The 17,522-nt window shown below is 39.0% G+C and overlaps 1 protein-coding gene across 4 annotated transcripts; it reads right to left on the bottom strand.

Moving 5' to 3' along the window:
• Window positions 1-3,206: 3,206 nt before the first annotated feature.
• LOC113589464 (NACHT, LRR and PYD domains-containing protein 12-like) lies at window positions 3,207-13,094 on the bottom strand. 4 transcript variants are annotated; one of them, XM_035525263.1, is made up of 12 exons: window positions 12,981-13,081; window positions 12,553-12,617; window positions 12,137-12,253; window positions 11,820-11,960; window positions 8,937-10,712; window positions 7,858-8,031; window positions 7,111-7,284; window positions 6,597-6,770; window positions 5,687-5,860; window positions 5,224-5,397; window positions 4,576-4,749; window positions 3,207-4,164 (listed from the first exon to the last, which is right to left on the bottom strand). In XM_035525263.1, the coding sequence occupies exons 1-12, from the start codon at window positions 12,990-12,992 to the stop codon at window positions 4,158-4,160; spliced, it is 3,162 nt and encodes a 1,053-aa protein (XP_035381156.1). In that variant the 5' UTR covers window positions 12,993-13,081; the 3' UTR covers window positions 3,207-4,157. The 4 variants fall into 4 exon arrangements, with proteins under 4 accessions (XP_035381156.1, XP_035381155.1, XP_035381157.1 ...); XM_035525262.1 differs by lacking the exon at window positions 12,553-12,617 and having other exon boundaries at window positions 12,981-13,094; XM_035525264.1 differs by lacking the exons at window positions 5,687-5,860; window positions 12,553-12,617 and having other exon boundaries at window positions 12,981-13,094.
• Window positions 13,095-17,522: the final 4,428 nt, after the last annotated feature.

A 17,522-nucleotide genomic window follows, 5' to 3' on the forward strand; every position in this document is an offset into this window, starting at 1 on the left:
CAAACGAGGGGCGGAGAAAATGAAACTATGGAATGGAACTCAAAAATACAAACTAGGGAAAACATGGAACACGGAAACTGGGAGGGACTGATCATGACAGTACCCTACCCCAAAGAATGCAACACCGGGGCGCACAAAAATAGGCATCACCAAAACCAAAAATAAAACAGGACTAGGACGAGACACCAACAGGAACAGAAAGGGCAAGACACGGACCAGGGACAGGACCTAAATGAGACACAGGAGCAGAAACAGGTACGACGAGGAACAGGCACTGGAACAAAAGCAGACACAGAAACCAGGGCAACAGGAGCAGACAGGACAGGACAACAACCAGGAGCAGAAGCAGGAAAAACATGGGGATTGGGCACAGGGACAGGGGCAAGTATGTTCATTACAACAGAGACAGGTAAAGGAAGAAAACACACAAGGGGCATGGTCATAGGCACTTCACCACAGTAACAGACAGGCATGGATGCATGGACAGGAACATGGACAAAACCAGAAACAGGCAACCACGCAGACACAGTAGGCATACAGGGAACAGGAGACACAGGCCAGGGCAGGGCAGGGCAGGGCGGGGTGGGGCAGGGCAGGGCGGGGTGGGGCAGGGCAGGGCAGGGCGGGAGGGAATCCAGGGGCAGAGGCAGCAGAAGACACAGGTCAGGGCAGGACAGGCAGGGAACATGAAGCCTGTGAAACAAGAGGCAGGTCTGCAGACACATGGCAGACAGGCAACATGGCAGTGGCAGCGTTTTGAGGCACAGAAAAGCTTCAAGGACCAACCAATGGGACAAGTCTGGCACGAGGCACGCGGACAGGCCTGGCATGTATCAGGCCTGGCACAAGGCATGGGGGCTTGTAGAGTGACTTATTCCGCTCCAGGAACTGGTGGGTCCAGAGGCAAGGCTGTGGCATTTAGTGGCAGTAGGTCCAGAGGCTCAGCGGTGGCCAACACAAACCAGGGCTCTCAGTGATTTGAAAGGTTTTCTATATGGCAGTCTCTCACAAGAGCCATAGCTACTCTGATCCACGTCACAGAGACCATCAAGTGATGAAGTGCTTAGTGAGTACCTCACAGTAGAAACCCGAGGAAGATGGGAACGAGGAGGAGCAGGAACCATCATAGGAGGATAAACTCCATGCGACTAGTGCAAGCTAATATGGAGAAATCCTACTAATAGCTGGAAAAGGCTGGATTGAAAGACAGCATGGAGGCATTAATCATGGCGGCACAGGAACAAGCTCTGAAAACAAGATCAATAGAGGCTGGGCTCTACCCTGATGGAATCTAGCAAATAACAGCAGGATGCTAGATGCTTGATGGTAGAGCATATATGGAATGCCATATATGGAATGGCGTAGTATACAGAAATATCTGAGCCAAGTATGGGCTGGAAGTTCCAAGGTCTAAATGGGATACACCCCTGAAAGTGGTGCAGATTCAGACTGACCCGAGTGACCCGAGTGCTGCAGGGCGTGGGGTAGGATGCACAGACTTCCTCGATGGTGCAAGATAATTCTTAACATTAAACATATACGACACAGGTGACACTCACACATAACACTTACAGTAAATATGACTCTACACTTAACATTAAATGATGAACACATACACGTTAACATGTGACTACACAAACTAACATTACGGCTACAGAGCTCGGAATTAACACACACACAGCGACAATGACCAACAAGGCAACACACACTGACAGGGCTTTAAATACAGACAAACACTTAACACTAAACCCCGTGCAGGTATGTGCTATCCCAGGGGGGCGTGGTTACCAATAATACAAGTGAGTCCCACTGCACGCCGCGGGCCGTACCACGTGAGTCGTGGGAGGAGGAGCCTCCCGTGACACTGACAAGATGGTAATGGCTAACCGACTGGACATAGTAGTGAGGAACAAAGAACAGATAAGGCTGTAGCGATAGATGTAGCAATCCCAAGTGATTAAAACATCAGGAACCTGAAAAAGCTTCAAAAATGCCAAGGGCTGAAACAAGAGTTGGAAAAGATGTGGAAGGTGAAGACAACTGTGGATACCCGTGTAATGGAAGCATGAGAGGCTGTGACCCCCAAAATGGTAGCGTGGCTCCAGCAGATCCTAGGAACAACATCCAAGATCTATATCCAGAAGAGTACAGTCCTGTGACAGTTAAGATCCTATGCAGGACCCTCAAGCTCCCAGGTCTCTGGTAGAGAGGACCTGAGCTTGAAGGAAAAAGAGATGCCCCAGTTGGGGTGAATGGGGATTTTTTTTTAATATAATCACTGCAGGTAATGGTAAGATTTAAGTATGAGATGTTTCCTCTGTTCAGATGAAACAATTACATTTACAAATTACATCCCCAGCTGTTGGCTGGTCCCTTTTCATGAACCCAGGTGGGGAATGGAGTCTCACCTGACCTAATATACTCAACTTTAATGTCACAGGAATATTACATCAGTCCTTCAGATCTTAATATGTATTCAAAGTGGTCAAATATAATTCCATTATTAACAATGATACAGCTGTATTATGTTGTAAACTGACATGTTTCCCTGACTCTTACCAGTCATGCTTAATGTTGGTGGCATTGCCTCTAACACGCTCTTCAGAGAGATCCATCCTGCTAATCTGGTTTGGCAACACCTATCACACAGTGAAACAACTCTCTGCAACAATACAACTCCGACACCCAAATGTTCCTAAATGCTTTAACACAAAACACAAACCACAACAACAAATCAGACCACTGTGTGTTAGTGGATGGCAAATGATACTGGTATAGGAGGAAGGCAAATGATAGTAAAATGTATTTGAATGTTTGAACGTTGTCCTTTTGCAAGTACTTTTGCAAATACACCAATATTGTATGCCAAAACAAAACAAATATAAAAAGAAAAAACAAAGTAGCTTTGTTCTGAAGTTATGTTGGTTTTGAAAGCAGCTCACTATAGAAATTTGTTTCCTGGCCAAAACTCTCAAATAAACAAATAATAAAGATGTCTTCTACAAATTAGAAGAATTTAAAAGTAGTTTTAAATTATTAAAATTGCCCTTCTGATACCACAAACTATCCTGGAGTGAAGGGTTTTAGTTTTTTTTCCTGCATAAACCGGTTCAACAGTTTCCATTCTGTCATCACTGTATGTCTCTCTCAAATTACTGTCTAAGTCATTTGAACTACTGATAATTTCAATACATTTTAGAAATGTATAATCACTCATTTATTTTAATATATTACACATGTTGCACTGATGTCAGTGTAACATATAGTTATGCATCACAGTCTCAATATCAATGTGACAAATTTCTTTGCATGTCAAAATACATTAACAAATTACAAAACGTTATGATCATATATATAATTGTATAATTGTATATACATAAGATACAGTGCTGGTTAGAAGGTAACTCAAATCAATACCTGCCGAATGTGATTGGCTGGCTACAGCTAAAATGTCCTCTTGCTCAAAAGTAAAAGGTGGTGAAATAATCAACAGAATACATTTACATTTACATATACGGCATTTAGCAGACGCTCTTATGCAGAGCAACTTACAAAGGTACACCTGTATGGAGAACTGTAGAAAGCATGAAGGCATACATGCAGAAAATAATTACATACAAAATTATCAAAATCAAATCTAACGTTCCTTTCTGAAGAATGTATGCACTACACTGGATTGGTTTAATATGGTCATAAAAAATCCCATCAATAACTAAAACAGTAAGAAGCATGAGAGAGTTTCAAGACTGAGTTGTGCTTGATTTGGGTTGGAGGGTTTGTTTGGCCTTTTTGTTGTTTCTCATGTGAGGTTAGATGTTGCGCTTTGTTGCCCTCTAGTGGTTAATTAAGTTAATGTTCATTAATTAACATAGAAGACATTATCTTGTGATCCAGAATATTATCCAAACTCTAATAATTAATGAATTCATGCTATGACCAGAAAAACAGAGTCCTTTGACTTGAGTCTCAGTGTCATGAGTTCTGCACTTCAGTGTGGCTATGATAAATCTCCACTGATCCATAACACATGTTCTATGTTCCCCAAAACAGGAGGGTGGATTCCATCTCAGAGCTGCAGGGGAGTCCAGATAATCTCACCACCTGGATATCAAGGCTATTTAATATCTCTCATCACTGGAGTCTTCACCAGAAATTCATTAGATCCTGAAAATGAGTAAAACAATTGAAAAATCAACTGCCTTTAGACTCTTGATTAAAATGGATACTCTTTTGATATCAAGATGATACAAACTATATCATCTATCATATTAACTTCTCAGAGATGGCACTGTGTTTTGTGTCTACAATATTTTAAAATGTATCAAAGATTTTATCTTAATTTATCTTAATTTTTAATTCAAGTTAACCTGCACCTGTCCACAGCATTCTGTTCTGCATCAACATTTAAAACCCAAACATCAGGATTTAAAATCTAATCAATCTAGTAGCTTTGTAATACTAGTTTGATGTAAAGTGGTACAACAAAAACAGTTATAAATAAACAAATAAAAATACTAAATGAAATATACACATTTATTTAATTAATTACATTTATTTGAAATGGTCATTTCTTACCTGAGTACCTGTAGCATGCAAAGCGGATCATCCTTAAGAGCATGTAGCTGCTTCTTTCCTGAGTCTCCTAATTTATTCCAATAGAAATTCAGCTCCCTCAGGTGTGAGGGGTTTGATGTCAGAGCTGAAGCTAGAGCAGCACAGCCTTCATCTGTGACATCGCAATCACACAACCTGCAGAGAACAACAACACACTCTTCACTCTCTCAGGTCAGGAACTTCTCCATTAACAATCCATCAACATTTAACCACTACAATACAGTACTTACTACCTTCAGTCATGATTAGTCCTACACCTAGATTAAAAAGACTAGGCTTAAACCAAGACTAGGCTTAAACCATGACCAGTAGGGCAGCCTATGATGTAATATCACATTGCATAAACAAACATACATTCTTTCTCATTATTTTTTAGGGAGGGCATTATTATTCATTGTATTTTTAATATAATTGATGTGTTTTGATTTCAATGTTTTGCAAGTGAGTAAATGGCCCAAAATATTAATTTAATATTGAATGTATTATTGTAATTATAATAAAGGTAATAGTGTTTGTAGTAAAGTGTGTGTGTGTGTGTGTGTGTGTGTGTGTGTGTGTGTGTGTGTGTGTGTGTGTGTGTCTATGTGTGTGTGTGTGTGATGATCTTACCCCAGTGACTTTATTTTACAACGAGTATCCTTCAACATATCAGACAGCAGCTTTACTCCTGAGTCTCCTAGTTTATTTCTAGACAGATCCAACATTCTTAGGTGGGAGAGGTTTAATCCTAGAGCTGACACCAGAGCAGCACAGCCTTTATCTGTGATATCACAATGCTTCAACCTGTATAGAGAACAATGACACATTCCACTCTCTCAGTACAGTGTACACAGCTCAATTTAACAGGACCTAATTTATCTTGATATGTTTCCTGCTTGTCCTGAGCTCAGGAGTCATGTGATGTGGAGAGGCGAGGTCAGCAGGGAGAGTGACACTGTGTCACCTTACTGGGTTTACATAACCTCAGTTCTGGGTGATGAAGTCATATTATTATATATAGCAAATATTCTGGACCACTGATATGCCTTATTGAAAACTAGGTCATGTGTAACTCTCAGACCAATGATATTACCACAGTGACTCCAGTTTACAATGAGGATTCTCCAGTCCAAGAGAAAGTTGTTTTATTCCTGAGTCTCCTACAAGATTCTCAGTCAGATTCAGTTTTCTCAGATGGGAGGGGTTTAATTTCAAAGCTGAAGCTAGAGCAGCACAGCCTTCATGTGTGACATCACAATGCTTCAACCTAGAGACAGAACAATGACACACACTTCAGTCTAAATTCAGGACACACAACTCAGTTCAGGACACACAATTCAGCACACAGTTTAGGACACACAGCTGTGTTCAAGACAAACAGTTCAGTTCAGCACACATATCTCTTGAGTGTGAACTTCCTTATCAGATTGTCACTACAATCATAAATGACTAAAACTACTAAATAAATATATAAATAAATATAAATATAAAACTACAAATATGCTACAAAAATAATCAATTTGACTTTAATACAGTGTGTGTATATGTGTAAATGATATGCAAAACACTGAAAGGACAGATGGCAGGTCTCCTGTCCTAAACAAACAAAAAAAAGAGCTTTAAAATGTCTGAATACAGATAGGAAACAAGCGGCAATAATCATCAATATGAATATGTAATGAAATCTACAAATCATCTTCCTCTGTGTACTGATGTGGAACCTAAAGACTCACTATTAGAGAAAATACTATATGGGAATAGTACCTTTTTAGTTTGTAATTCTAGTTAGTGTGTTGTATGGAGTATATTGAGCTGTAATTTCTTGGTGTACAGTGCTCTTGTTTTTATTTACTTATTTAGTTATTCTCTCTCACATGTGCCTTTCCATTTGAATCTTTTCAACCTTAAACTAATACTAAACCAAAATCCACTACATTACTCTCATTGTTTGAGAAAATGTCTTGCTGAGGACCAGGTCATGTGATTCTTGAAGATGATCTTACCACAGTGTCTCCAGTTTACAGTGAGGTTTTTGAAGTCCAGCAGAGAGCCACTTCACTCCCGAGTCTCCCAGATTATTCCCCATCAGATTCAGCTCCCTCAGGTGTGAGGAATTTGATGTCAGAGCTGAAGTCAGTGCAGCACAGCCTTTATCTGTGACATCACAATCACACAACCTGCAGAGAACAATGACACACTCTTCGCTCTCTCAGGTCAGGACACAGCTCAGTTTAGAATGAACTTCAACTACAGTTGTTATAATAGTTAACATTCAGTATTCCAATAGAGCAATTATTAATTTATTTTTGTATGACAATATATTTTTTCTGTACATAATTTTCCAGAACATATAAGTTACTGATTTGTTTTATATTTATGTCAAAAGTTGAATACAGTCTTCAGTTTCTATTCAAAGATGACTAACTCAGAGATGTTAAATATGTTAAATATACAAGATGTTTGATAAAACAAAGTTACTGAAAAATGATCAGAGTGTAGTGACAAAAGATGACTTACCTCAGTATCTCTAGTGTACACTGCGATTTCTCCAGTCCAGCAAAGAGCTTCAACACTCCCGAATTTCTTAGTTTATTCCCAGACAGATCCAACTTTATCAAGTGGGAGGGGTTTGATGTCAGAGCTGAAGCCAGAGTAGCACAGCCTTCATCTGTGACATCACAATACTTCAACCTGCAGAGAACAATGACACACTCTTCACTCTCTCAGTTCAGCGCACAATGACAGTTTTTTTTTTTTTTTTTTTTTACTTTTAGTTAAAGAAGCAGCAGCAATTCAGGTACTATCACTTAGCACAGTGCATATATTGATAATACAACGTGCAGTAGAAAACAAGTAAATAAAATATAAAATAAAAAACAAAGAAATGTTAAACATCTGATAGAAAAGTATAACATGATCAATTACTTAATCACATTCTAAATATAGATGTTCTTTTTTTACTGTAATGTATTTAATTTTGAAATTGATCTATTGTTTTATTCAGCCATTGATTTGTGCATTCTATGTGCATTTCTTAAACTGTCAGTTTACTTGATCAGTTGATTATTGAGAAGCACAAATGCTTTCCCGTATAAATCAACACAACTATAATTAGCATTTTAAGACAACATCCTCTGAAGAATCACCAAAGAGCAAGTGGAATTAAATGATCATCATCCGCAGGGGAGTACCAAATTACTTAATCTCATTAGTAAAGTATATGGCCTCCTGGAGACCACAGCATGTAGGAAGAGATCATCTTACCAGAGTGTCTTCAGTTTACACTGAGGATTCTCCAGTCCAGCAGAGAGCAGCTTTACTCCTGAGTCTCCCAGTTTATTCCCACTCAGATCCAGCTCTCTCAGACAGGAGGACTCTGAGCCAAGAACTAAAGACAGACCTGCACAGCTTTTCTTTGTCAGGTGACAGCTTGCAAGCCTGAAAAATACATTTGAAGGTTAACCAAACAAATATGTGCTCCTATTTTAACACTAAAGCCTAAAGAAAACTATTATAACATTAACTAATATGCCATCCCACCACAGATTAAAGTTGTTTTAGCATTCAAGTGCAAACCAAAATGAAGAAATAGTACAAAATATCATTGTCTTGACAGACAGCTTGATTTAGCATATTTACATCATTAATACTCTCATTAAGAGCAGTATGCATTATAGTATATGACAGATTATGACACCTTATGTTAATAAAAAGACTACGTCATGAGACAACTATTACTTCAACTTGACATAATGTGAATGAATGAAAGTTATATTTATATAGTGCCTTTCAAGGAACCCAAGATTGCTTTACAATTAACACACATGGCTTTTATATCCAAGCACAAATCAGTGAGAAGCAGCAGGCAATTGCATACTCCCACACAGCATACTCCCAACCAGAAACCACAGCCCCCTGGGGGATTTAACCAGGTGCAGGGAGAGAGGACAACACCCAGGACAGAGCACTCTCTTCCACTGGTCGTGCGCGCACACACACACACACACACACACTCACACACACACACACACACACACACACACAAAACAACCGAGGCCCTAGTGCTGAGAGGCAAAAGTGCTAACCTGCTAGCCACCATGCTGCCCAACATTTAAAAATGTGTATGTAAGTTTATATCAGTTGTTATTAATATATTGTGTAGCTTTAATGTAGCTTTAATACCAGCTGATCATCAGCTAAAATTTGCCTGTTTATGTTTGTCATAGTTGAATGAATTAAAAGTTGAAATCTGAAAATCTCTTTGCCAAAGCAGTATTTTACTCCAATCATCTTCCTGTTGCTAATGTTGTGTCAGTGTTTTGGTTATGTTCTGCATCACTTACTGAGCTGATCTGGATGCTGCAACCACAGGCTTCAACTTCAGAAGAACCTCATCTGATCTCCTGTATTTCTGTAGGTCGAATACATCAAGACTCTGCTCTGATGTTAGTAACACAAACACCACAGCAGACCACTGCGATGAGGAAAGTTTTCTTTGGTTTAGATTGTCACATTGCAAGTAATGTTGGATTTCCTCCACTAGAGAATGGTCTTCCAGTTCATTAAGAGAGTGGAACAGACTGATGGATTTCTCAGGAGACAGATTGTCCCTGATCTTCTTTTTGATGTACTGAATTGTTTCCTTTTTGCTAAAGGAACTGCTTCCTGTCTGTGTTATGAGGCCTTGTAAAAGAGTCTGATTAGAGTCCAGTGAGAGACCCAGAAGAAAGCGAAGGAAAATATCCAGATGTTCATTCTTGCTCCGTATGGCATGATCCACAGCACTTTTGTGCAAATCTGTAACTGTACTTTCTTTTTTCATTAAACGTTTAGGCAACCAACTCTGTTTAAGAACATTTGTGTTGTTGTTGATGAACATCAGGTGCACATATACAGCTGCAAGATGCTCCTGTATGCTCAGATGAACAAAGCAGTACATGTTACGCTGGTGCAGCCTGAACTCCTCTCTGAAGATCTGTGTACACACTCCTGAGTACACCAATGCTTCTGTGACATCAATGTCACACTCTCTCAGGTCCTCCTCATAGAACACCAGGTTGCCCTTCATCAGCTGCTGAAAAGCCAGTCGACCCAGTTTAAGAATCATTTCATTGTCTTCCTTCTGGTTCATTATGTACTTTTTTCTTGCAGTGTTTGTCTGAATGATGAGAAAGTGTGTGTACATTTGTGTCAGAGTTTTTGGAAATTCGCCACTGTCTGCACACATCCACATTCTCTCTAGAACAATGGCTGCAATCCAACAGAAGACTGGAATGTGGCACATGATGTAGAGGCTTCTTGATGACTTCATGTGTGTGATGATTCTATTGGCCAAGATCTGATCACTGATTCTTTTTCTGAAGTACTCCTCCTTCTGTGGGTCACTGAAGCCTCGTACCTCTGTCACCCGATCAACAATCTCAGAGGGGATTTGATCAGCTGCTGCTGGTCTGGAGGTTATCCAGATGAGAGCAGTTGGAAGCAAATTCCCCTTAATGAGGTTTGTCATGAGCACATTCACCGAAGATGACTGAGTGACATCACACAAACTCACACAGCTCTGAAAATCTAGAGGAAAATAGCACTCATCCAAACCATCACAAATGAAGAGCACTTTGTGTGAGGTGAGGAGGTCCAGTTCTTTTGGTTCATTGACACAAAAATGAAGGAGATCCATCAGACTGAGGTTTTGGTCCTTCAACAAATTCAGCTCTCTGAAAGGAAGTGGAAATATGATCTGGATGTTCTGATTGGCTTTCCCTTCAGCCCAGTCCAGAATGAATTTCTGCACAGAGACACTTTTCCCAATGCCAGCGACTCCCTTTGTCAGCACAGTTCTGATGGGTTTGTGTTGTTCAGATATGGGCTTAAAGATGTTATTACATTTTATTAGTGAGTCCTCAATTAGTGCTCTCCTGGATGTTGCTTCAGTCTGTCTCATCTCATGTTCATTATTCATCTCTCCACTTCTTCCCTCTGTGATGTAAAGCTCTGTGTAGACCTCATTCAGATGTTCTGGGTTTCCCTGGTTTGTTATTATTTCATTAAAATACTGGAATTTCCGTATCAGGTTTAATTTGAAATACTTGAATTCATCGGCAGGCGGTTCAAGGCTATGCCTGAGATATGGAGAAGAAAGAAATACATTATTAGCAATGTTTTCATCTAGAAAATCAGTGTTCTTTAGAGTCTATCAATAATCCTAAATTAATATTTTGATTTTCAAAATGTTTCTTTTCACTGAAAACAAAGTTTTTCAAAACAGAAATATGAAAATATATTTTATTTCTGGTCTACATATTTAATGGGTTACATAATACTCCCATTAAATACATAATACATAATACATAATAGGTTATTTTTTAAATAGATTAACCCTGTTTGGAAATATTAGGAGGTTCAATAAATGAAAATGTTTGGTTCAAAACATGCACAAAAGCAAATTCTGTAATAGAAAAATACACAAAGTTTATTCAAACCCTTTCAGCAAAAATATTCCATGAGTACATATGAATATGTTCTTTAGCTGGGTTTGATGCCAGATAAATATGACGTGGAAATATAATGATAAAACCAACAGAAAGCAGGAACCTGTGGTAGTTACTTGACTTGTAATTGGGCTGTTGCTGGTTCAAACGCCAACACTGCCAAGTTGCCACTATTAGGCCTCTGAACAAGGCCCTTAACCTCAAATTGTACTCAGTCATAATTGTTAGTTGCTTTGGATAAAAGTGTCAGCTAAAGAGACTACAATTAAGAACACAGGCTAAGAAACATGGGTAGTGAAGACTTAGTGCATCCAACTACTGAGAACAAAGAGGCATGAATTACAAACAGGCTTTGATTCACATACAGAGGCTAGAAATAACAGGGGTTTACTTATACATGGTATTGAGGACTTAACTAGACACACATGTGACTCACGAGGGCTGGAGAAAATGAAACTAAGGAATGGAACTACAACAAGGATGTAAAGCAAAACAAAGACACGAGACAGGGAAACCACAGAAACACAAGGTGGGGCCAACTGTGATAACAAACTTTTCACAAATTGTTACAGAGGACAGAAATGAACTTTTACACTCATAAGTCCTTTTTAAAATGTGTGTTAAATATGGGAAGTTGGTACTTGAGTTACAGCCTTTCTCTCTGTAATGGCCAGTTGACACGGTTTAAAAAGCATGTTGTTACTTTTTCTCTGTAATGGTTTAGCTGTAAGATATTACCTGTCTTCAGATGAGGGATATTCAAATCTGATTAGTGATGGAAGATCCCTGGACCATCTTTGATCATTGGTGCAGTCATATGCACTCTTCATGGACACGTTGCTGGAAACAGGTGACTCTGATCTCTTTTTCTGGATCAGACTACAACATATATACAGCAACCCACTGATTTATACATGGCGTTTCAATTCTTGGCACTTCACTTTTTGGTATCTTGGTAAAAGCTGCTGGGTGCTCATGGGCTTCTAGTGGGCAACTGTTACTTGTGTTGCCTGTGTTGCCTGTGTTGCCTGTGTTGGCTGTGTTACCTGTGTTACCTGTGTTCAGATGAGGGGCCTCCATCTTTGAACTCTGCAGGATGTTCCATAGATCGCTCACTCACCATGGTTTCACAGCGGGGTAACAGGGGGTCTGATCCCTCCTGCTCAACTGGGCTTTAACATGATAGAAATAATATGGCAGTCTTTCAAAACCTAATATGTTTTCATAATGCTGTAACACAATAGCCATATTACACCAGTGTTAATTATTCATAACAAGGAAATATGTTGCAACATCATGACATTATCTCATTGCCTTATAAGAAGGTTATAAGAAGGGTTTCTATAGCATAATGTATGGGGTGTTGGTGGTGGTGGTGTGTGTGTGTGTGTGTGTGTGTGTGTGTGTGTGTGTGTGTGTGTGTGTGTGTATTGTATTGTATTGTTTTCTTCCTTCCTGGTAAGATTCTTACCAGAAACCTTTCATGGAGGCGGAAAAACATTCATCACATTCCTGAGACAAATTCATCCTGGTAATCTGGTTGAGTAACAGCTTTGTCTCACCAAAAAGTTTAACACATCATGTAAAATTCAGTGACTTTTAAAGTATGCAATGAAAGACAAAACAAAAGTACATTTAAGTACAATACAAACAAATGTGTACACACTGAACTACCACATAAAACTACACAAATCTAATTTATAGATATTAGTTTGTTTGTTTTGGACACAATATTGTAAGATATTTTGCTGAAGATGAGACAGAATCATTTAAGACCAGAATTTGCTTCATCTGACTAAAGTATCTCTGATTCCTGTGTGATACTTAAAGAAATCTTAAAACCTTCATAAACTGCTGTTACTTTTATAAAACACAAATATGGTAAAAAGTGTCTCTCACCTTTCCCAGCATTCCTTTTTGTGCAGCACCAATCTCTTCAATCCCAGACCCGTGAAAGCAGTGTCAGAGCTGCATGCTGATAGAAACGGCCACAAGGCCAGTCGCATTACAGGAAGCAGGCTGAGCAACTGTTTGTGTCATGTGAAGCATTGGAGTCACGCAGTGCAAAAAATAAATGCTTTGCTGAGATTGGTCAGAGTCTCTGTTGTTCTGTGATTGGTCTACTCCTTAAAATCATCCAGCCCACAATTGTTCTGTGATGTGATCAGAAACTGACCGTTTTAAAGAACTGGAAGGTGACTAGGTGTATCTAGTAAACAAATCTTAACAAAGGGGTATGTGAGTACATATCTATGTATAATTACATGGCTAACTAAGCACACACACACACACACACACACACACACACACACACACACACACACACACACACACACACACACACACACACACACACACACTTAGCGTGCAATAGATTTAAATAACTGTGAGTTATTTTCCCATGTTTTTTAGTTTGACTATTTACTCTACTTTTTATATGTATGTTGTGTTTGTGTTATGAGTTTTTCACTTCATGAAGTGGACTGTAAATAAATCCACATGTGTATCCTGATCACATCCTCCTGGATTTATACAGACTGTGTCTCCCTCTGCTGCCAGAACACCTAAAACACATTCAGAAATCATACCCATAACTCAGTCACTCCAATAATCAATATTCAATAATCAATAAGGGCTGATGTATTTATTCCTTGGTCATTCATTGTTATATTTTAAATCACACACGCTGGTCCAGAGGACAGTCTCATAGGCACAGACATCAGAGGACTGTGTCACACACACTGTGCCAGAGGATGGTCTCACATACACTGGGAACACAGGATGGTCTGACACACACTGAGCCAGAGCATGAACTCATTCAATCATTCATTCTGAAAAATCATTGGCATCTGCATCTATTTAACCATGTCACTAAGTCCTGCCTCCTCATGCACCTGGAGTTATGTGATTTATTACAGCAAAATGACTGATGTATAGGACGTGTCCGGCATTTTGCAGCAAATAACAGCGTCCTTTGTCAGCATGAGCAGAATAAGCATCCACAATTACTCATAATTCCTCATAATGTGTAAAAGGAAGTAAGATTCAGTATGCTATGACTGAACAACATCCTGTAATCATCCTGTAATCAGGATGTCCTGTAATCAGGATGTTCCAAGTTAAGTAATGTGCTCCAGTACTGTACATATCATGCCAAGTAGCAACTCTAACTTGATATATAATATCGTTCATTAAAGAAGTTGCTGACGAGACAGTAAATTGAAATGAGGTATTTCGAACAGTACAGTATTTCTAGTCTTATTCATGTTAGCTCTTAGTTTTGCTTGACTATGTGTATCTTCTTGTCTAGCCAGTGATTTTTCACATCAGCAGTAATTAACACCAGTAATAGCCTATGACTGGAATTACAATCAATTATAATCAGTTCCTGGACTTCATATGGATATTATGACATGTCCAAATTTTTATTTATTGCTCCTCTGCTGAGATATAATTGATCTGAGACCTCTCCATTGTTCATGTGATTGACGGTTTGCCTTAAATGTCTTTAATGTACACATGCCCAGGGATTAATCACAGATTAACTTGTTTAAAAAGATACAAATTGATTACCTCCTTCATGAGATGGATTATGAAAGATTGCATTTGTTAGGTTTCGTAAAGATGAAACTACGACAGGAACCCAATCTGATTGCTTCATGATAAGATTAGATCAAAGACACTAAGTGAAGATTTCACAGATCCATCATCAATACAGAAGGTAAGATTTGGTAAATTAGAGCCATTTATTAGTGGCAGCTAGCAAGTTTTATCAGTGTTCAAGCTGAGGAAGCTATTATCATCAGTCACATACTATTATGGAACATGATGGCAGTAAGTGCAAGATTTAGTCAAAAAACAATTCTCAACTGTACCACTGGGAATTCGTAAAAGAGAAAGTATCAATAAACATTTTCTGTTTTACAATCATAATAAAATGCTGTTTGTCAGTAGGGAATTGAAAGCACACATTAAAATAATATCATCTTGTTTTGAGCAAAAATGTTAAAGATTGCACCAAAATATATGACAAAGTACATTTATAAATAGACATTACTGTGAATTGTTAAATTAAAAAAAAATTAAGTAAAGTAAATAACCAAATGTTGTGTAAATAATAAATAACTTTGCTAGTATTCTGTGGAACATTATTGCATAGATCAGAAGCTATATATGAAAAATATCTTCCAGAAGATGGAACACCATCTTTAAAACTGAAATAAATGGTGCAGATCTTTCAGATAAGATTTAGATTGAAGATATGTAATTATGTGATGAAACTGGTAATGTAATGTCAAGTGGGGGTCAAAATTAAAGCTAATATGAAAATAAATTGCTGCAGTTTCACTGAGGATATGTCTTACTATGGACACACTCAGGTATTAATTTCAGAGAAGTGATCTTACCACAGTGTATAAAGGTTACACTGAAGATTCCCCAGTTCAGGAGAGAATTGTTTCATTCATGAGTCTCCTAGTTTATTCTTAGACAGATCCAGGTTCATTAGGCATGAGGGTTTTGATATTTGATTTTAAATATATGCACAAGACAACAAATTATGGTATAAGAAAATAAAGTGTTACCAGCTCTTATAATAGCTCTACCTTTATACCCCTATACCAGCTCTACCTTTATACCGCTATACCAGCTCTACTTTTACACCCCTATACCAACTCTACCTTTATACTGCTATACCAACTCTACCGTTATACCCCTATACCATCTCTACCTTTATACCGTTATACCAGCTCTACCTTTATACCCCTATAACATCTCTACCTTTATACCGCTATACCATCTCTACCTTTATACCCCTATAACATCTCTACCTTTATACCGCTATACCAGGTTTGTTCCCAAGCAGGTTTATGATTCGCCACTAAAGGTATCTGTGTACAATTATACTCAGATTAAAGTTCAGTCCTTCCTTCTCATGAGCAGAATGACCTCAGATACAGGCCTTAGGAACTACTTCTCATCATTTGGTCATCTTTCAGCAGCACAAGGCCACGTACTTGAATGTTTGTTAGTGGCTCCAGCCATTTACGGCACACGTGCAGTGTGTAGGTACACACAACACTTGAAGCATATTCCTTTCTCCTTTAGGTAAGCTTTCCTTTCTTCGATAGTTTTAAGTCTAAAACCGCAACACTTTCTCATTGGGTGGGGTTTGTTGTGAATAGGGCAGTGTTTAGCTAGATCATCTTTCAAAGCGTTGCTGGTGTTCTGATCAATAGCTCAAGAGTTTCGTGTACAGACACTGGCATCCTGTAGCTGGCGTGTCTGTGTGGAGGTTTTTCACCCCGAGATCTGTTGCTGTTTGGCTGATTGAAGCTTGGATCATTTCTCATTCTGGCTTGATGACAAACAAATTGAGCGAAAAAGGAGAAAGGAGCGTAGGAAACATTATACCCTTCCTTAAACATTGAGCATTTAAAGATGTATTTTTCCTGTAAACTATTGGGAAGTTTCTCCACTATAGGCCCAATACCACGTGAAGTGTCCACATAGGCCAAGCCAGATAAGTAGGTGTCTTCCTTTGTAGAGAGTAATTCCATTAAAAAAAACTCCAAGTTTCTCAGCTATAGGCCATCTTTACTTGAAATCCTAGGGAAACTGTCTAGTTTCTTAAAGAGAGCACTTTCAATGATTTTGGGAGAACTGTAGCACTCATTTAGTCTGTCCCACACCATTTTTAAAGATGTCTCAGGGTTGTATATGTGAACTATGTGAACTGCCAAGCCATTTTAATAACAGATCTAGCTCTTCACCAGCTGTAAAGCCTAAGTCTGTAATTGTGTGAACAAAAGAGGACTTCCATGCTATGTAGCTTTCAGGACGATCATCAAAGTGAGAGAGTACTCATCGAGCTAGATATTTTTGCTAAATCCATCATTAGAGCACCCTCCGAGGGAGCTGGTACTGATGGAGCTATGTACTGAGAGGGGGCTGGCTTAGGTTGTTGGAACCAATCACTAGGCCTTGGGCTATCTCTTTCAGCCTGCTGAGAAATATCACTGTTTCTTTGATGAAGCAGACTGTGTTGGTATCCTCTTGAGTTGCAGTCACGAGGGTATGAGTCAATCATGACATACTTGCTGGGTTCTTGCTTCACCAAGGTCCGAGCTATGCAAGGTGTTATCCGGATGCCATTTTCTGACTTATGCTCGTGTGTTGGGATGACAGATGACTCAGACTGTCATGTAAGATGCATGGCTTGATTGCTAACATATTCACTCGTGCATTTACTTGCATTCTGTGCCGTGATGGGGCAGTCTTTCTCCATATAGAGCTCTTCGCCTTCTAGTTGGGCAGCTGCCTCCAGTACTTCTGCTTTAGCATTAGCAGCTGCGGCCTCTTTTTCTAGATGTAAAGCTTACAAATTAGCCTCCAGCTTCATTTGATCCACTTTTATCTTGGTTTCTCTTTCCGCAAATGTGG

The sequence above is a fragment of the Electrophorus electricus genome, chromosome 4 (genome assembly GCF_013358815.1).
Source record: "Electrophorus electricus isolate fEleEle1 chromosome 4, fEleEle1.pri, whole genome shotgun sequence".
NCBI classification, from domain to species: Eukaryota; Metazoa; Chordata; class Actinopteri; order Gymnotiformes; family Gymnotidae; genus Electrophorus; species Electrophorus electricus.